The sequence below is a fragment of the Emydura macquarii genome, unplaced genomic scaffold, assembly GCF_026122565.2.
Source record: "Emydura macquarii macquarii isolate MOO-44397 ecotype Brisbane River unplaced genomic scaffold, CSIRO-AGI_Emac_v2 contig_2473, whole genome shotgun sequence".
NCBI classification, from domain to species: domain Eukaryota; kingdom Metazoa; phylum Chordata; order Testudines; family Chelidae; genus Emydura; species Emydura macquarii.
Window position 1 is genome coordinate 22,100,812 of NW_027132610.1, and position 21,352 is coordinate 22,122,163.

At 39.8% G+C, this 21,352-nt stretch overlaps 1 protein-coding gene across 1 annotated transcript in view; it reads right to left on the reverse strand.

The window, feature by feature from the left end:
* Positions 1-10,674: 10,674 nt before the first annotated feature.
* The window catches only part of GTF2F2 (general transcription factor IIF subunit 2), a 117,043-nt gene continuing 106,365 nt past the window's right edge, over positions 10,675-21,352 (reverse strand). Inside the window, exon 9 of the mRNA XM_067563145.1 lies at positions 10,675-11,526. Within this exon, the coding sequence (XP_067419246.1) occupies positions 11,407-11,526 (120 nt within the window). The 3' untranslated portion in view covers positions 10,675-11,406. The remainder of the gene's footprint in view (positions 11,527-21,352) is intronic.

The window sequence follows — 21,352 nt, forward strand, 5'->3', positions numbered from 1 at the left end:
CCATTCAGACATTTACATTGCGAAGAAACAAAAAGGGCACATGCTCTTAATTCTTTCCTGCTCACCTTTACTTTCATGGTCAGATTAGAGTTAAGAACATGTAGGCGTGGATTCCAGATAAAGGAGTACATCCCAGTTCAGCACATACATGGACAAATAAAATTTAAGGGGAAAAAAAAGAGAGAGCTACTTCTAATCAGACCCAGCAGTTCAGAGTCCTGCCAATCCTGGGGTCTGCTTTCTTGCTGGAGGTTTTGATTTTTATGCCCAGAATTTGCATTAATGTCCTGCATTTCAGGGACCGAGGATGTTCATTTATAGTTATTTGAGCTGGATATAGGTGGCTTTTTACTAAACAGATTGGGAAGGGTTAGTCAGAAGCTGGTAATGGGAACTCATAACTGCCACAGACAATTAAGGAAGCAGATCAATTGTCAAGTGGAGGAGAATGGTGAAATCTGATGAGAATGTTCACCAAGTGATGCAGAAGGTGTGTGGGATTGTACAGACCACTCCGAGTAGCCAGTGGCTGCTGGAGGCTGAGAGAGTTGTATCTGGGGCACTGGGATCAGTTAATGCTAGTACTATGCCCTTATATAGCACATTTCACACAGGTCTCAAAGTGCTTTGCAAATCTGGGTAAGCACTAATATCCCAGTTTTACAGAAAGGACAAATGATGAGGCATCAAGGTTAAGGGGCTTGTTTAACAGCAGTTCAATGGTAAAGCCAGGAACAGAACCACAACTCCTAGTCTATGTTCAATCTACCAAAATACAGCTCAGTGTTGGTTAGAAAGCAGGGGCTGCTAGGATATATAGTTCCCCAGTAGTAGCTGGAAATTGGGGCTGGATTCGGAAGAAGTAAGCTGGCCTACTCCTGATGCTTTGATGTTGCACTTCACATGGTACAGTTTTACTGCATATATTTAATATATTTATTTGAAAGAGAGCAATAAGTAAAGGTTGCCAGATTCAATACAGAGTGACTGGCTCGATGACAGAATGGTCGGGGCAGCTACAGTGTTAGCTCTCCGGTGGAATAGTGTGTAGCATTTTCATTGTGCACTGATTACTTTGCATTATTTATATTGCAGTAGTGCCACAAAGTCCCAGTCATGGACCAGGACACCATTGTGCTAGGTGCTGTACAAACATATGAGAGTCCATTGGCCTAGACTTCCCTCGTCAAACAAAGTAGCACTAGCAAATGAGATGCATCTTCCATGGGATGTCCCTGGCCAGGACTTGGAATAACCAAGATAAATAGCTCCCAAATACCATATTTCCCCATGTATAAGACACACCTTTTTTCGAAAAATTTGGGGTCTAAAAACTGGGTGCGTCTTATACAGTGGTACTTACCGGTGATGTACCGTAATACATTTATTTTCAAATTACAGGGGGAAATACGGTACTCCATTTCAGGTTTTACACAAAATGCACTGTAGGTTACATTTCTCTAAGCACATTTCTCCAAGCACAGTACAATACATTGTCACTGTCTAGAGGTTTACAGGTTGGGAATAATGCCAATAGATACAATGTAACTTTATGGAAAATCTGTGCCTTTACAAAGGCCATTTGCTTGCCTGGCTTACAACAATTGGTACTTGACCCTACAATGCTCCTTTCTCCTGGAAAATTCCTATGAACTTTAATAGGAATTATGCCCAAGTAAGTATTGTGTTATCAGGGGCTTAAACACTAGTTCAAACAAGGCATAAGGACCTTCAGATGTTATTTAAAAGACAGGATCATAGCATTAAAGATAGGATAAAGGCAGAAAACTACAAAGTGTCTGTAAATGGTCTCTCCCTCTGATTAGGGACAGGTCAGTCCACACATACTGGGTTGTTTGTCACACTGAAGAAGCAGGAACACAAATGAAACTGCAAACATTTTAAACACGAGTCTAGGTACCTTCTTCTCTCCTGAGTTATCCAACTCACCAGCCACTCCTACTGCACTTATAAGACAAGACAATTTTGTCTAGCAATTCAAGTTATAAAGAACCATCTAATCTGAATGTTGCATTTTTTCCAGACCAGGATACACTGATAGAGCTGCAACAGGACTAGAGACATTTCTGTGCAAATTCTCCCTGTGATGTCCAACAGCTGAGGCCTTCCATGACTTCTCCTGAAACTGGAAATCCTACTATCACTTTTAACATGATTTTTGTTGAAAGCTCATTCAATCTTAGACTGAAAAAATCACCTTGGGGATTCCAGAGAGGCATCAGGAAGAGGTCTGCCCAGGGCTATGAGAGCATGATCATTTTGACTAACCAGTTGCAATATTTTTCTCCATGCTGTTTGTATGTGTGATGGCAGCTAAGCTTTGTGACTGGGTTAGGAAAGATTTTTCCTGTAGGGAATGTTGCTTGTCTTGGTCCTCATTTTTAAAGTACTGCTGCATACTTTTATAATTAAGCAGGAGATTTTCAATGATTCCTCCAGGAACAACATGATTAGGTCTCTAACACACAGAAATGTCTACCTCACCATTGAGCAAACTATCAAAGCATTCTTCCCACCCACCCCAGCCTATAGCATTAATTAGAAAGTCTCTATATAGTGTGGCCATTGGTTCCTTTGATCATACTAACAAAACATCAGGGCAGTTTTAATGTGAGAACTTACTAAGCAGGTGAACAGACCTTGGTCAAGCTCCCTCTACCCAAATGAGGCCATTAATTCTAGGATGTCATTTCATTATCACAATTGTGTGGAGATAATTCTTACATCATTTTCAAAAGCAAAATGTAAAGCTCAAACTCCTGGAAAATCCCATTTTCTCTATACTGACTCTTATTTTCAAGATTGAACTGAACATGCAAATCAGGGCTTATTATCGAATAATTTCGATCAATGTTGCCCAGCAGCAATGTGGCATGGATTCAACTGTTTTAGAAAGAACCTTCCATTGTTTCAGTTGCCACTTTAAATCAACTCATTGTCCTTTCTTATCCTTTTGCACTTGGGTACTTGGGTTATGCTATTATCTTGCATTTGCTCAAAGCATCGGTAAGGATGAATCTTAAACAGACTATTTTGCTGTTTCCAGTGTTCAACTTGCCAGGTGTCTGAATGGTCCAGATTGGAGTGATTCTTTTTTAAACCGATCATGGGATGCTCCAGAACATAATCAACCTCACGCAGCAAAGTGAGCTTACATCAATTTATGGCTGGGTTCTGTTGGTACTTCAAAATACTTGATGGGCAAAGTCTGTTAAATCTAATGCAGTCAACTCCTGTTCCTTATTGGTTTGCCGCCATTACTGTTTAATTATATTATTAAGGGTGTATTTAGCAGCAGATCTAAATTTGTTGAGGGTTCTAAGTGAAACATCAGGGTTATGGGTTTACCTCCTCTTGTACTGTCTGGAAGTCAAAAGCAGTAATGACTCCATGGGCCACAACTGCAAACACATCAGCATCTCAGACATTCAGGCCCATACAGCACTTCTTCCTGAAAGCTGGACTCGTGCAAGGGGTTGGAGTGACTTCCGGTTTTTTTGGTGTGTTTGGGTTTTTCTGTTTAAGGTCATTTAGACCTCATCCCTGCTTCAGAATCAAAGCACTGCTAACATGGTTGTCTGCAATTGGTTTAGCTGAACTGGTATTGAGCATAGGTTAGCTACAAGTGTGCTTGTGTTCAACCTTCTTTCAGATGACTGCTCAAACCTTGCTCATTAACACAGGGTATAAGTGTGGTTCTTTGAAACAATGCTGAATGTGGTTTGTGCTTGTCTACACTTGCAACTCAGCAGTGCTCAGTGCTAAGCTGATCACTGAGAACTGCTCTGCAATGGTTTAATATTGGTGTAAACTAGGCTTTAGTGCTTTGCATTTCTTCTTCCTTTACCTCTTCCCCAGAGAGGTACCAGGACCTCTTGTTGTTCCAGATACTGGTCTATGTTAGGACCTTTAATTACTGTCACTTACTGCAGCCTTCCCATTGCCACATCTAAAGAGCGAACTCCATGGATTCACGGCTTGCTCGTGGCACATCGGCCTCTACCCTCTACAGGGAGAGAAGTGGGCAATGGAGTATCTCAGATTATTCCTCTTTTGTAACCATACACAATAAGCTTCAGGAATTTTGGTGGGAGAAGAGCTGGAAGGATGGATGGACGAAGGTTAGAGATGAAAGGTGGAAAAATCTGAAAACTCACAACAAATCTCTGAGATGTTTAAAGATCAAAAGACAGAGAAGCTCTGGGGACGTGTTCCCACTGCTTTTTGTACCACAGAGGCAGGCTGCCCTTGACAGTTCTGCTAAACACAGTTCTGAACTATCTCTGAAAACCACAGAGAAAGGACCCACCCAGTGGGCAAATCTGCAGAAGTGTTTTCTCAATTGTGAATAATAAATAACCAAGGAAAATTATTTGCTGGGAGTCAATATGATGATTAATCAAATGCCATCTTAGTGATGGTGACATCTGAACGTGGGTAGGCAGAATTGACACATACAGGAGGTATGTTCAGTCACAGCCAAGTTAAAGCAGTTGGTGAAGACAATACAGAAGTGACTCAAAACAGGGTAGGCTTTGAGGAGCACTCACTGGGATTTTAACAGCTAGTTAGCACTGTTCCCACTCCAAATGAAGACACTTTTGTGTCAAAGAATCAGTAACGCTGTTCCAATAGACACACATGCGACTTCTGCCAGCACACTTCCAATATTCACGTGCTGCTTTCTTTGAGGTGCAAAGAAAACTTAACATCTCTTATTTATAAGACAACTTCCCAGAATTGACAGCGTCTAGCATCACCTACTTCAACCTGTTGTTCTGAATGTATATATTAGAACATATAGATTTACATATGCACATTCCAAGTTAGACCCGCCCAACTTCCATATAATTTTCTGGAGACCACTACTGCTAGATTCTTGCACTGCCTTCACCATGAATCACATATGCTTGGACCTTGTCTATGTTAGTTTTGCACTGAGGTAACTAACTGCATCAATGCAGTTTACCCTGACTTAAGTTAATCCTAAAGCAGGGGTTCTCAAACTTTTTTTTTTTTTTTGCTGGGACCCTCCCCCCATCAAAAATATTTCAGGCTGTGATGACCCCTGCCCCCGTGCCATGCCACCTTTAATTCTGTGCTGCTGCTGGGGGTGGCACTGCCTTCAGAGCTGGGCATCTGGCCAGCAGTTACAGGTCTCCGGCCACTCAACTCTGAAGGGCTCGGGCTGTCAGCCTCTGTGCATTGCTCACAGCTAGAGCCCCAGCATGCACGGGGGCTGACAGATTATGACCTCCCCATAACCTCACAACCCCCAGTTTGAGAATCCCTGCTCTAAAGATTTATACCAGTGCAGCTGCATTGGTGCAACTGTGATATGACCCATGCCCAGGGTAGCCAACTGACAATGCCAAGGTCAGGGCAGGCTGCAAAAGGAGAGCAGATTCTCCCCACGCTGGTGGGTGACACTGAAGCCCGGCTTCCCAACCAGCCCCGAACTGCTTCTGATTTCCCCACACTGGATATCACGAAGCCAGTCCACAAATGCCCACAGCCCCCTTTACTGCATTTCAGCTCCAGGCTCCCAAATCAGCACTAGGTCCAGCAAAGAGACCAGTTATTTAAACTCTCTGCTCTTTGCTAAAAAGGTTCCCTCTGACCCCAAAGGGTCAGCCACAGCACCAGATCAATATAAGTTTGGATCTTACCTAAAATACCACGCTAACAGCCAATCCTTTAGTGTCTAAACTAAAGGTTTATTGTAAAAAGAAATAAACCACGAGAGAAATGTTAAAGGGTTAAAGTAAATCACAGATATACAAATGATTAAAAGTCCATATACTTCAGGTTTCTGGAAGAAATGTGGATTTGCAGGCTTGTGTAGTTCTCTCTGGTTCACATCCAGTACCTGGATGGGTCTAAGTCCTTCGGTTCAGTTGCAAGATGAATTGGTCCAGAGATAGGTGTATGTCTGCAGACTGGACAGGAACAAAGACAAAAGGGTTTCTCTGGCTTGATCTTATAAACCCCCTCCTCCGGCCATGCGGCCTGTGGGCAGTCACAAGACCCAAAATGGAGTCCATAATCACATAGGCCAATCCTGGTGACTCCTCCGGTGTGCCTGGGGTCCATAGTCACATGGGACAGTCCTGATGCTTCATCAGGTAGGCTGATTGCAATGGGGTCCAGAGTCACGTAAGCAGGTTCTGGTGACTCCATGGTGATGCTGGCTTCTCCCTCAGGGCCCCTTGCACCTGGGAATGCCTTATTGGGCCATTATGCAGGCCATTGTTCTGCAGCCTTCCTATCTGGGGTGTTGCCCAGGCAGCACAATTTGAAATACAGATATCTCAAATACATCTATAACTTCCATTTCACATATTACACATGAACATAAGTATTATTATCTTAGCACATTATAACCTTCCTAACAGTACCTGACATGGCATATCCCACATGGATTATTATGATTCTACCATCCTGATGTCACCAATATACCAAATGCCCTCCCACTCAAGCCAGCCCGCATGACAAATATCTCTAACAGGGACTAGCTCTTTGCATCCAATTTATCATCTTTAGGGTGAACTCCTTGGGGCACAGACCAGATTGTCTTAAAAGTATTAAGCACACCGTTGATACGTGACAAATAATGCTGGGATTAGAATTAGGGCTATGGATTTCAACGTTTATTTTCTGAAATATTCAGAGGCTCTTTTTAGCAAATAAACGCAAAAAGCGCAGTTTCAGACATTTTCCAGCTAATGTTTATTTTATTTCACATGCACATGATCCTTAAGTCTACTACACAGCCGAAAACGTAAGTCATGGCACGGACTACGGGGTGGGTTCCCAATTTTGCAGTGTGTGAATCATATCTTAATAACGATCTTCTAATGAACCATCTTCCTGATTCACTACTGCAAAGGCCAGGCAATTGTGCCACCATATTCCATCTATTCAGGAGAACGTAATGTCCCTGTGGGAACTACAGCACTTTGCCAGCACAAAGCAACATTGGGAAACTGATAAATCTAAAAATACATCTGTTTATTTAATGAAATTTAGCAGGTAGCTACAAAGAGAGTCAGCACCATGTGACCAGCCAGTTCTCCAGGGATCACCAACCGCATGTTTTGTGAACCACAGTTCAGGAACCACTCCACTAGAAAAGAATACAGTCTTATTGTAGGCATCATCACCAGGAAGCAGGAAAAGGCAGTTAATGGAGGGACAAAGTGTTAGGCATTGCTGCAGCACTCCAGTGAAATGAATCAATAAGTAGTCAGGAAGACTGAGGCATCAGACCAGACTGCCTAAAGCCACGCTACTCCCATCAGACTGCTTTGGGCAGGTGGCACTCCTCTCCCCTTCTGTTGGGGGAACTCCCTGGAGAAAAAGCTAGTAAAACCTAGAATCGCAACACTATTTTTGTTGCTGCTTAATACTCAGTCATAACTAAATTGCTCAGAATGGTCGGTATTTGTACTCGAAGGGATTATTCATCCCATCCCTAATTCAGACAAACTTGAGTTCTTAGCACCATGTGTTACACTACATGGAAATCACGGGGAGGGTTGGGAGGAGGTGAATTAACTGACTGAAGTCTTTTCTGTCTCTAGGTCAATGCCTGAAAGCTTCAGCCTGTGCACAACACAGTGACCTGGCTCCTGAGTGAATCAACTAGCACCGAACACAACAGTTATACCCCAACCTCTGCTCTGTCTCCTACAGGATATAAGGGGGTGGTGGTGATCATCTTGAAAGCCTTGAATTAACGGCATGGGACCTGGCTAGCTGAGAGACCATCTACTATCATTTAACCTAGTCCAGAGGCAAAGATTGGTTTGGATGATTTTGCTGTTGGATCCTAGAATTGAACTTTCCTAGCCTATAGCACGGCTTCCCCTACGAGGGCACCTTGTTTTTGGCATCTCTCATCTTGGCAGTGTGCTGCAGCCTGAGTAGAATACAAGACACATTGATTTATCTTAAGCTTTTCATTGATTTTTCAAAAATATAGATGTTAAGTTATTTCTGGCAATTTATTTCTAGTTCATGTTACCCATTCTGAATAGCTTTCTCTAATATACATTTATCTCATATAAGCTTTTAATTTCTGTAAACAGTGCCGAGTTTCTATAGCAACAGGCACTCTATATATCACTAAAATAACTGCATTTCCTTAATTCTACTGACCTTTTGTATTACTGTGACCTATCAGTTCATCTCATTAAAACTACAATATTTTGGTAAACCACTGAGTAGCTGGACAGATCATGAAACAGTACATTAACATTAATCAAAATCAAAAAGTAGGCAAATCACACGACAGTGCCATCAAGAGCATTTTATGCCTATGTCTGGGCTTAATTTCTATATCAATATTGGCAAATTACAAATAGTAGAACAAGATGGTAGGCTTTTTGTGGCAGAGACATGCATGTCCGTTCTGTTTGTACAGCACCTAGCACAATGGGATCCTTGTCATGACTAGGGCTCCGAGGCACTACAGTAATACAAATAAATAATATCTAGGATTGTGACTTAAAAAAAATCAGGATATTTCCAAAATAATAGTAAAGGGAGAACTGAGTTCGATCAAATGAAAGCAATCAATAGAAAGTACTTAAACTGGAGAAATGAATCAAGTTTTCTTTCTTTCTTTCTTTTAAGTAATGGGTAAGTAAGCAGGGTAAAACTCTCAGCCCAAATAAATATTTTTTACCTCAGCTGGATATGCCACTGTGAAACATTCATTACCTCTGAGCTACAATTTTTCCTTTGTCTCCTGGTCCACTTCCTTTGCCTTCATCCTGATCCTCAAAGCCATCAGTTAGCTAGGACTCTGCTACAACAGTCTCAGAATCTGCATCCATGGGCTAATGCAGCTCAGAAAGTCCAAAACAAAGCATGGCAGAGCTGGAGATAAAGCATTCTGGGCAGAAGGAGCTCAGCTGTGGAACAAACTTCCAGTGAATATTAGAACAATTCAGACTCTTATAACCTTTAGGCAATTCTGAAAGACTTTCCTCTCTGATAAAGCATTTCTTCCATAATCAACATGATAATGACAATAAAAACATCTGTTCCATCGTGTATTTAGCTGTGACATTCGGAGTACATTTCCCAGACCTGAAACAGAGCTCTGTGTAAGCTTGAAAGCTTCTCTCCCTCACCAACAGAAGTTCTTCCAATAAAAGGTATTACCTTGTCTCTCTAAGAAAAACATGGGTATTTACTCTTATTAACAAAGTCTCCTTTAACTGGGAAAGGAAAAAGAAGTCTCCATGAAATTCATTAAAGATTCTTTATCTTGTTCTATGTTATCTGGGATCCACATATTTATTACAGAGATGGGCTTTATGGAAAACTAAGATAGATCAAGATAGGGAAAAGGGTTTTTACATGTGTAGTTTCATTAGCATCTTGGAACAAAATCCAAAGGGCATGATCCAATGTCCTTGCCCTTTGTATAGTAATTTTCACCTGTGAAAGGTGGATGTTAAAATACTATCAAACTAGAATGGCATTTTACATTCATGTTGCAAGGTTTTAAATGACAACACAAGGGTCAAGGCAATCTCCAGATAGTTTAGCAGGTCAAATATGGTACAATTCAGATTTACTGAAGCAGATCAGAACTCATTAAAACCAACAGATCTGCATTCCTTGGGAATTCAAAACTCTCCTTGTCTCAATAGCATTTCACAGTGAACAAGGCATACACAATCAAGCTATCACTGTTAAACACAAACCATACTGTAGCTGAACAGAATCTGATTTGATTGCCTTTTGGTATCCCCAAGCATTTTACGAAGCAGTTAGTGAGTTGTATATAGGCAGTACACAGTATCCCAGTAGGTAGGAGCAGCTGCCACTTTTTACAGTAGCATGTGCAAAACCTTGGAACTGGATCTGTTTTTCAAGCAGTGCCATAGAATCTTCTATGTGGACATTTACCTACTAAGAACTTAATGGACTACTAATTCATGTCATATAAACCAAATAGCCATCAGAGAATAATGACTCTAGGTGACTGATCTGGTAAGGAATCAGATCAGTGACACAGAGGTAGAGGGTTCTCTTATCTTTTTACTGATCTCCTCTGAGCCATCCAATCCCCCCCTTGAATGCTTTTATTAATTTGAGGTACACCAATTATGTAATTTTTTTAAAAAGTAGATCTTTCCTATTTCATTGATATCTATGTAAAAATGACACAAATTTTAGTGATGTGGGAAAATGTGACGAGGCAAGGAAAGGCCGAGGCATAGATTAAGTTAAACTTACCCTGTTTAAATATGCCTTAAAAAAAATCCCAAACCTAAAACTACTGCTATAACTGAGTTAATTCATATGCATCCTTATTTTAGTTCTCACATAATTTTCCTGAAATTTTGGGATGCCAAAATACAACAATTCTTTAAAAATAAAAAAATAAAAGGAGACTACTTTGCACTTACAACAGTAAATTTCAACTGAGTGGTTTACAAATATGGGCATTTATCTCAATTTTAAAAATGGGAAAAGCGAGGCACAGAATGGTTAAGGGACTTTTTCAACGTCAGAGGGAAATCCAGTGGCAGACCCAGGGCTAGAAACTAGGTTTAAAAATAGACTTTCATAGCCATAGAACTCAATTTATCAGAGCGCTAATATTCAGTCAATAATATACATAATTTTATTCAGTACCAATTAAATGCTCTCTTTATTGATATGCTTTAAACAAAACATGAACATGTTAAAAAACAAACATACTAAAGATCTATTTGTTCCTCGCTGTATTTACGGGGCCAGAGGAGTTTTTCCTCAGTGATGAACTGTAGTTCCCCCATTAGCCGGTGTGTCAGAGAGCTTTTTTTTAAACTGAGCTTTATTTGTTCTCAGGAAGGCTGAAGAGCATCATGAGTGTCATGACTGTGGCTGCTTTTCCTAAAGACTGATTCTGGAAAGGGCAGAGTGCCCATGAACTCCCCATCAGTATTAACTACGAATTCTCAGCATCTCTCAGAATCAGTCCCCTAAGGGACACAGCAGACAGGGAAGTATAAATTCAGTACTGCTGTGAGGCAAAACACCAAGTTACAGGTCTCTAAACTAGGTTTTACTTTAAAGGCTATCAATATTTAAAAAACTCAACACTACTTAAAAACAAAGCCCAAACTCAAAAGATTTCTAATAAAGATAAATCTAATACAAGTTTATTCTGTAATTTATTTTTTTTGTCAAAAACAAGACACGTATAGAAATGTCCAAGAAATATTTGTTTTTAAAAATGAAGCCAGGCAAAGTACAAAGTATTCATCTTTTTAAGATCTCTTGGTACTGAACTGTGCTCAGTCCAGTCTGTTTAACTGCAGTGTTCCCTCACTGCAGTCCCATTATTCTATAGCCTCTGTGTTTGGTTCATAAACAGTTGCATTAATCACTCTTCTCTTCTCCTTGGTAATGTCTGTATTCTGGCTTTAGCTCCCATGTGTTTTTGTGGGTCCCTTTAACATTGTAGATGCCTATTTCTCTTAAAATTTCTTTCAAGTATATCTGAAAAGAAACAAAAAACTTAAATTACAAAGACAGGCAATTACTGTAGTTCTAATTTAAAACAATGCACATGATCTGCCAAACCTCACTTACATCGTTAATCAAAATGATAATGAAATAATCTGACAGCTACCAATAACAATTTCTTTATAAGGTTTAATAGTTTAATAGAACTAACTTCTGACATTCTGTGCAATTAGTTGTGCAATAATTGCGTTTTGAATGAATGTCTGACAGGCTTTAAATCCCTAGACTACAATACATATTAAAGCAGAAGTACGTTTAGTAGTTGAGAATGCAGTCTTGGGAACTGGAGAAGAAACAACTGAGTCACAACTATGACACTTCTTTAGCTGGCCTCACTGTTTAGTTTAGAAGTGCAGCACCTCTAGCAAGCTGAACTAAGGGTCAGATGCTGGAGCAGCAGGTGCTTGGAGTGTCACAGAAGCAATATTTTTAACATGCCAGGAAGGAGGATTATATAGTACCTGTAAATCACATATAAATGCAAAGCATTAACCCCCAGAGATAGACAGGCAAGAAGGATTCCATAGCACATTTATTTGTTGGGACACTAGAAAAATCAAAAGGCTGCGAGAAGTTTGAGATACTACATGCTTTACAAATGTAGTTACACCAGCATTCAGTCTGAATAATTTCATTTACCTTTCTGTTGGACAGTACTATAACCCTACAAAGGAGTTTGGTGGTGAAGTGCCTTCAACTTCAGAGGCTCAGAAATATGGCAGGAGGTCACATGTTCTGATGGTGATCTGAGTGTAGGAGTTCCAGGAGGTGACTGTAAGCTGCCCCAATCACCACTATAAATACATTAGGAGAGTAAATACCAGAGAGGGTGAACTAAAGGACAATGTTGGCACAAGAACAAATGGGTATAAAACTGGCTACGAACAAATTCAGGCTGGCAATCAGAAGACACAACAGAGAGTTGAGGTTCTGGAACAACCTCCCAATAGGAGTTGTGGAGGAAAACACATTAATTAGTTTTGAGAGAGAGCCGGACAAATTTAAGAGTGCAACTCTGTATGACAGTGTGGCTTGTGATGGCAAGGCTTAGCAGCCTTGGAGCTCATTTCTGATTTGTCTTATGTTTCTAAAACTTCATGTTTCAGACAGCCACCTGTGGGATCAAACAGGAATTTTTTCCCTGCATGTATTCTGGGAGTTTTTTGTTTTTAATCTCCTTCCTCCGAAGCAGCAGGGATGGCCATAGCTGGAGATGTAACATTGGATGGGTCAAGCCAGGGCTTTCAGGTGGCATCACACATTCTCTCTCAGGTGCTTAGCTGGCTGGTTCTTCCTCACATGGTCATGGTCTAACTGATCACCATATATGGGAGAAGGAAGGAATTTTTCCCCAGGTCAGATTGGCAGTGATTTGGGATTTTTCACCTTCCTCTGCAGTGTGTGATTGTGGGTCGCTTGCCCGGATTATCTGGGTATATCTCATTTAATCATTTCCCTGCCATGGCAGGGGCCTCAGACCCAGGTGCACCTTTGTCCCTCCTATTTTCTGCCTGTGGCACATAATAGTCTAGGTCTCTGGTGGGCTGTTATACTTTGGTCTAATTTCGGTTGTTGGGTTTAGTGTGTGGGTGTTGGTGGCCTGTAATACATAGGAGACCAGACTGGATGATCTGGTGGGCCCTTCTTTGTCTTAAACTTTATAAGTATGACTCAGTCTATTGGCAGTACTGGATCCTCAGCTGCTTCTGGATGTGCAGTTGCTCAACTGTACTCTTTTCCCCATCTGCTCTTAGCCAAAGGTTGCAACCTTTTCTTTCACATTGCTATAGTGATCCTTCCTTTTGTCATCTTGAGTTTGTACTTAGTGCCAGCACTCTACAGGCTTTGTTAAATATCAACAGCAGTGCCTCAGAAAGTGTCTCAGCCAATTATTTTAAAATTCTTGGGTGAAAGTTACGTGGTTTGGCAGACTTAAAAATGTTTAACTTTAGTAATTATTTAACGTCTTGCCTAGTTACTGTCAGAATAGTTGTGATAAAAAGAATATCATCACTTTAAGATGTGAGTATATCATCTTGCTTTCTTTCAAATAAAGAACGTATATTTCTTGAAAATTGCCTTCTGTAAGTAGTGTATCACTATTTACAATTTTGCTAACCCTACCTAGTACTGGATTTATATGATTGTTAGGATTTTGTTTGTTCTAGATATATTTTTTAAAATTGTGGCTATTGGTCCACAATAATCTACCCCCAACTTTATGAAATATTTAAAATGTATATTATAGCAGTACCTGGAGTCCCCAATCAGGATCATGGCCCTGTTATTCTAGCACAGTATAAACAGAAGTAGATACTGGTCCCTGTCCCAAAAAGCTTACAAGCTGGCTAAAGCTAATCAGCTTTTTGACCATGGAATAATTAACAATGATTACATCTAAAAGTCAACTACAAAGACAAATATTGGGGTGGTGACCTCTTTTGTGTCTTTATAACGTATATGGGAAAGTTTTTAATAGCTGTATGCTTGTGGCTTTTTTTTTTTTTTTTTTTTTTAAATAATATTAGATATTCAGGTACTGCCTACCCTAGAAAACTATAGCAACCACAGTTCGAAAATCTCTACATAAGATTTATACCCTGATATAGGTATAGTCTGAGCACTTTCAAGCTCATTCTACAAAATGTATTGATCTTTGTTAAAGCTTTTACATCTCTAGTGACACTAACTGATAACATCAGCATAATCTTACTCTTACAACTGAGCCCATGGAAAGCAGACATTTGTTGATACAAGAGACTATCCTGTCATCCTTGTGCAATTTTATCTCCTTCCTAAGTTTTGCTTGGAGCAGAGACTGAAAAGAATGTATGCGGGAAAGCTCTGGCCAACTCCATTTTCTGGCTCTAAGAACCTTAAAAAAAAATTGCTCACTATTTTACAGATTCTGATCATAACTATTCTCCCACATCAAAATTTTCCTAAGCAAAGCATATCCTATCACCAGTCTGTAAAAATGTTATTCTAATTAGATTCATGTAATGAAATCATTCTTAAAAATCCATTCCGAGGACATTTAAAAATCATTCCCCCCCCCCCCCCCCCCCCCCCGATGTAAAAATTATAAATAAGTCTGGATTAATAATTAGTCACACATACAAACAAGTTGTTTTTTTCATTATCCTTTTCCAGGTCTTCAGTTAAAATGATCATGGGCACAAATGGCAAACAAAAAACACAGTGCTCATTTTGTATTGCATGGATGACTCTTCAGTGTCTAGTTCTAAGCGCCATATAGCACTAACCCCAGCAGGTGGCAGCAATAGATTAAATGAGACTGAGATGCACATTACTGAATCTGAGAGAACTGATGAGCTTCCTGCCATACAATGTATAGCTAGCTCCTGCCTTCATGTTGCACACTAGAAAGACTTTTCAGCTGCCTGAGTATCTATATATGGCTCTAGGATATGCAGATCAAGTATATGAGCATTTTTGTTAAAATGACATTAGTAATGTGCAGTGCATTTTCAAAACCATGCATGCCATGTGTACAAATTAACAGGAACTGCATGCAAGTATACTGAAGTACGCACACATGGAATTAGGTATGCATTCATTGTCAACCCTGTGCGACTTTGCACTTCATAGCACAGCTTGAGAATGCTTGTGACTAAGCTCTATTTATGGGACCAAGGCCAAATTCTGCTCTTAAAGGTGTGCACAGCTACCTCTGAAGTCCATGGGAATTAAGCACAACAAAAGCTATATACCCACATAACCATATTAAGCAAATATAGGTAGGCAGTTATTGGACTGATTTGATTTGATTAATTTATGGCTTAGAAGACAGGTCTCACAGTGACATTGCAAAATGCTTCTCTGGAACACAAAGCACGATGGATGAGGAATAAAATATTTACAAGCATTTCTCCACAGAATTTATAGAACAAGGCCCTTTTTTTAAGATTAAACAGCAAGTCAGATTTTTCAGAGAACAAGATTTGATTAACCTTATTTGATCTTTGAGAGGAACTTTAAGGGAATTTAGTCCCTGTCCACACTATGACTAAACTATTACCTGAAGCTTAGTTTTAAAATTCACTTTAAACATGATTTAGCAAGACACTGTGAACAGGATTAAAATTAAAATTAAGTTTAAACAGAATTTAGAAACTGTTAGAGCTGACATTTTTTTTAAAAAAAAAAAGATGTATTTTTAAAAATATGTCAATGATTGTTTTAAGTGAGGTTGTTTTATTTATCGTATATGTAGGTGGATTCTGGAGTTGTAGATGAAAATCCTGCACCCTCAAACACTTTGAAAGCAACTAAGAATTCTCCATATCTGTACCAATATTCATCTCCCTGCCAGCACCGAAGACTGGAGAGCAGAGACTGGGAGTTTTGGGGACGGGTAGAAGTGAGATTTCTTTGCCAATCCTAGCATCTGTCTCTTTACTGTAACTCAAAATTTTATCTGAAAGTAACAAAAGAAATCTCGCTTACAGAAAGAGCAAAAACAAGCTTACAAGAATAATGCAAAATAGGACTGACACACTGAAGCCATTAGCCTGTTTTTGTTGCATTTCCCTGCTTGAGAAACTTCCCTTTGTTTTCAGTTAGTCCTGAGTTAGAATAAAGAGAAAAAACTAACTGGTAGGGGAACCTCTCCCTTTCCCCACATTTGGGGAGAGGGGGCAGGAAGTTAGGGAACAGAGCATAAAAGGTAAACGCTTCATAGGAGCATCAGTTCTCAAGTTTCTTTTGACTAGAATAAAAAGGTGTATTTTAAGAATGTGGTAGGTAGCAATGTTCTAACATATTCTAAAAAAATCTTTTACTCTTGTTAAGAGAAACTAAGGGGCAGTAGAGCTGTAATATTATCTCCTTGATCTAAAACTGTCTGACTTCAACTATCCGTAGTAAACCAAACTTATATTTGAAAGAAAAGCACTTGAATTTTCCTTCAATCTCCATCAAATTCGCACTCTGCCACAAATCCTTCACAGAGACCTCAAATGCTTTCATACCATTTATACACCATCAGATCAAGGCATCTGACTGTCACACAGTGCATGCCTTTGGAAAATCATTTTGCATTAATGTTGCTGAGGCTACTGTTAAAGTTTTGCCTTACAGTGTAAAGCTGGATGAGATTGGGATACATATTGATGTTGGATATCAGTTGGAGATGGGCGTGAAAGCATTCTGGCATGTGTTGTAGATGGAGTTACAGGCAATACAAAGATGGAAAGGAATAAACAAGTCTTTCTCATTAGCTTATTTTCATGCTTTTAAGGTTTTGGGAAGATGCGGTGGGTGTGTCCAGCCACTGCCTTAGCTATCTTTAAACACAGTTTTTGCTAGCTAAATTCCTTGTTTTTCCCCTCATGGCTTTAGTGTGCCTCAGTGGAAAAGCTTGCCAGAGTTAGGGATAAGAGGTGGTGCCCCTCTCAACAATTCAGAGAGAAAATATGTTCAGGCTGTTCATATGTTGACCCTTCAGAAGAGTAAGAGAGGCTGCAATATGCCTCAGTGTATTCCTTGGGTCGATATGACATTTTATCCCCATTAAAGTTACTGAAAACAAGTACACCAAGAGCAACCCTGCATGTTTAGCAGTGACTAAATGAACAGTCAGCAGCTCTCTTCCCTCACTGTCTTCTAGGTTGGGATTCATTGTTGTAGTCAATAATATAAGGGTAGTAAATAGCAAGGACATTTAAAACAGCACTTAAAGATGAGATTTGAACTCCTAGTGTTCCTTACCCATTTCAGGCTAACTTCCCATAAGCTATCGGGGTCTTTGGTGAAGTGGGGGGAGAGTGTGTAAACCTCTTTCTTTTTTTGTTAGCCTCACCCAGTAGTTTTCGGCATTCACACTTCGACAGATTTGTCATCAAATTAAAATGTGATGGGTTCGGCTTGGCACATATTTCTGTTATGGCTTCTGTTATGAATAAAATATTCTGTAGACAAACACTATCAATGTATACCTGATATTCGAGGAATCGGCACATGAAGAGCAACAAAGTGGCCAGAAGACCAGTCTCAGAGTTTTTTAGATTTGTTGCAAAAGCAGTACAAAGAAAAGGCAATCCCATGGGGGGAAAAAGCTGCCAAAAGACACTATTTTTGAACTCTTTAATTCTCGCTGCATCAATTCTCTTTTCACCAAATCACCATGAAAAAGTCAAACAGTGCTCAAAGTTTATACTTTATCTTTTAGTTTTTGCCACTTCAAGGAGATTTTTACAAAATAAAGATTTTAAAGCTCCTGTTAAAACTGAACTCTAACACAAACTTAACAAAGATGCTGCCACCACTACAGCATAATGGATCTATTATATAAAAACTGTTCCTGCTAGTTCCTACAAAAACTCTTTCAATTGTGAAATAGTGAGCAGAGAAATAGTTTAGTTAAAATTACAAAATAAACCCCAATCCCCATAGTCGCAGGTCTTTCTCAATCTGAATCCAGAAGATCAATAGGAGCAACTGTTCCCCCATTTCTAAAGGCCTCTCCTGCAGTCAAATAAAACTAAAGACTCCACGTTATTATTATTAATGGTGGGGGAGTGGTGAAATGCAGCATGAATCCGAGTCAGTTAACCCAGGTTCTGAGACTTCTTGCCATGGAATTTTTTGCTGTATAGACATGCCCTAAATTTTAAAAGATCACCTCTCCCTATGTTACTGTTACCCAGAGTTTTCAGAAACCAAAGAAGGGGTAACTTAACGGTTTCCCTCCAGATGATGTTAGGAATAAATCAATGGGGACACAGCTCCTCCATCCAATAAATGATTGGCACAAAGAAGAATGCTTTTTTTTTTTTTTTTTTTTAAACCTAAAACTACTTTTTAAAATTAGGTCTCACACATGCACATACATGCTGTAGCAGTAGGTTCAGAGCATCTTAAACCTTTATATTTATCGAAGTTAAGATGGTTTCAAGGAATCAACAGACAACCTTCTGGGAGGCCCTCCTTCCATCTAGCTGCTGGGGTGTTTTGGTGCCAGATCCTTGACCAAAGAAAAACTTCCTCGGACTGCTCCAAAGTATGTTCTTTCAGCTAATCTTTTATGGCCAACTTTAAACAAAGCACATAACTCCTCCTGGGTCACCATGGTAACCCCTAATGGATCCCAATTCTATTCGTTTCAGCAAAACTACTCATCTCTTATCAAAACATTTCTAGTCATAACAACAATAAAACTTACATGTCAGAGGAATCAGAGGCACTTAAAGCAAAGGTCGGCTGTCCAAATATTCCTTCTATTTTCACAGTACATTAACTCCCTGTTCCATCCTCTCATTCTGATAGCAAAACTGCAAACATGCAGTAGCATAGCTTTGCCTCTCTGCGTCCTAAAATTTAATTCTAGCTATGTAAGGTTCGGTTCTCAGCTGGTAGTGGCTGAACACACAAGATAGCTGACTGCAGTACTGTCAAGTTCTGGGGGTAATAGGCAGGAATGTCAAATTCTGGGTTACATGACCAGGACCTCCCAAAACAGCTACATTCCACTGGAACAATTATACTGTTAGATTACACAGAATGTCTATGTACTGACATGCAAATGAGCATAATAAATATACCAGTCTGATTCTAGAATTCCCGTATCATCTATCACCACAAGTAAGTTTTATGTGGGTTTTTTTCCGCAGGCTGAAGCAAAATTGTACGTGATCAGGGATTGAAGACAACTTTCGTAAGTATTCTCCCTTTATGAAGAGAATGCCTTGAAAATGCTGAAGCTGAAATTAACAAATGCAAGAGTATCCTTTCGCAGACACAGAACATCCATTAATTAACTAGCAGGGTTTCAATGAATATACAGTACTAATTACAAAATTATTTGGGCAACAAACAATGAGTAGATAATATTATTGAATCACTCTGCTCAGTCTGAAAAAGAAGTCAACTACATCTCATTCAACCACAGACAACCTTCATCTCTACACCCTTAACTGATGTTAAAACACTATGTTTAGAATCTGGTTAGCATTATTAGGGATTCACAGTCTTTTGTGAAAGGGGATGCTAGATTATTTTCTATCCGTGTAGGTATACATGTCGACAAGGCAAAAAAGTGTTCAGATAATCCTAGATACAAGGATTGTGTATCTCCAACTTCTGGAAAATTCATTTATCAACTTCAGGTTCCTCAGGATTTAGTCTCTGAGCCTTTGCTTGTTGGCACTGTCCAGTTTTAAATGTATGAGGACAGAAGTGAGTTCTGTCTTTTTTAAAGAGACTACTCTTTGAGCGTAAGGGCACCTGCAAATGCTCCTGATATCTGGACGGCTCTGTCTGGCACTTGTCTCAAACGTTCTTAAGGCCAGCTCTGATTACTAGTTTCACATTGATTTTTTGCTGTCACACAGTAAGTTCTTCCTCAATGCCCCACATTACATTCATTCTCTGTCCCGCTTCTTTGCTTTTCACCTCCTTCTCTATCCCCCTCCACTTCCCCTTTGCTTTAGATCTCTCACCTTAATATAAAAACAACTTTTTTGAAGTGAAAAAAGTGTTAATGATATTAAACCATCTCTAAACCCATTGAAGCTAGTAGGAGTTATATGCACGTGTCAGGGAAAGAGACTCCTACAAGTGACTCTGGCCCGAACATAATTAACAGTATAATTTCTCCAAGAAACTTGTTGCCCATCTCTTACAGATTAATATTAAAGATTCAGACTTACTCCATATTAAACGCAAGAGCTAAAGTAAGGAGAAAAAGCACAGAAAAGAATTTGGCTACATTGCACATCCTGTATATTTGAAAACTCCATCAAAATAAAAAACCGCGTATTTGTGCAACCTCTTCAAGTTAAAATCTAATATAATACTATTTCAAAGTTGAGGCACATTAATCTGAGAAAATTAAGAGCAATTGAAAAGTATGGGAGGGCAAATGCTACTCTCAGTGAATGCTAGCTTTGTCATCAGGATTTGGAAAAGGGCAACAGAAAGTAACAGGAATTTTATTAGAAAAAGGCAACATAGAAAACTAGAACAATCCAGAGTATTCAATAAACCAGGGGTTGGCAACCTTTCGGATGTGGCGTGCCACGTCTTCCCCCTTTACCCTCTCTCACATGCCGGGGGCCCAGAGCCCTGGCCAGGAACTACTCCCACCCCTCACCCAGTGCTAGGCCCATGTGACATCACATGGGAGAGGGCCAGGGCCAGGAGGGGGAGGGAGCTGCGGCACGGTGCGGCTCTGGTGCTGCTGGGCCCACGTGGAAGAGGGGTGGAGCCGTAAGAGGGGAGTGGCGAGTGACACTCAAAATCATTGCGCATGTCACTTTTGGCATGCGTGCCATAAATTGCCGACGCCTGCAATAAACCACTGACGGAAAAATAAACAGTAATGAGAAGAATGATTTCAGAGTAACCTTTGAACTTCCCATTGCTCATGCTAGAAGGAAGATTAGATAGGCTGCAGAGGTGAGGAAGTCTGATGTACCAAGAGAGGATCCAGCATCCATCAATTCTAGGAAACCAATAATCCATTGGCACAAGATTTTCCAGTGGTTTGGCTGAAAAAACTTAAGATAAACTGCTGTTTTCTGTTCTTCAGCAATATCCATTATTTTAATGTTACCCCATAATATTTGTTACATGCACTGAGAGCTATAGGATCAGATCTCACTGTACCAATATCATTGAAATATTCTGCATTAAAAAAGATAAAAAGGAGTGCACTTAGTAAATCATTCCCACATAAATTCTTTCAATTTTTTGGTTTGGAAAAACTGTCTTCAAAATTTCAAACACTGCAGTTACAGAATAAGAAGCTTTTACTGCTATTGCACTTTTTAAGGTA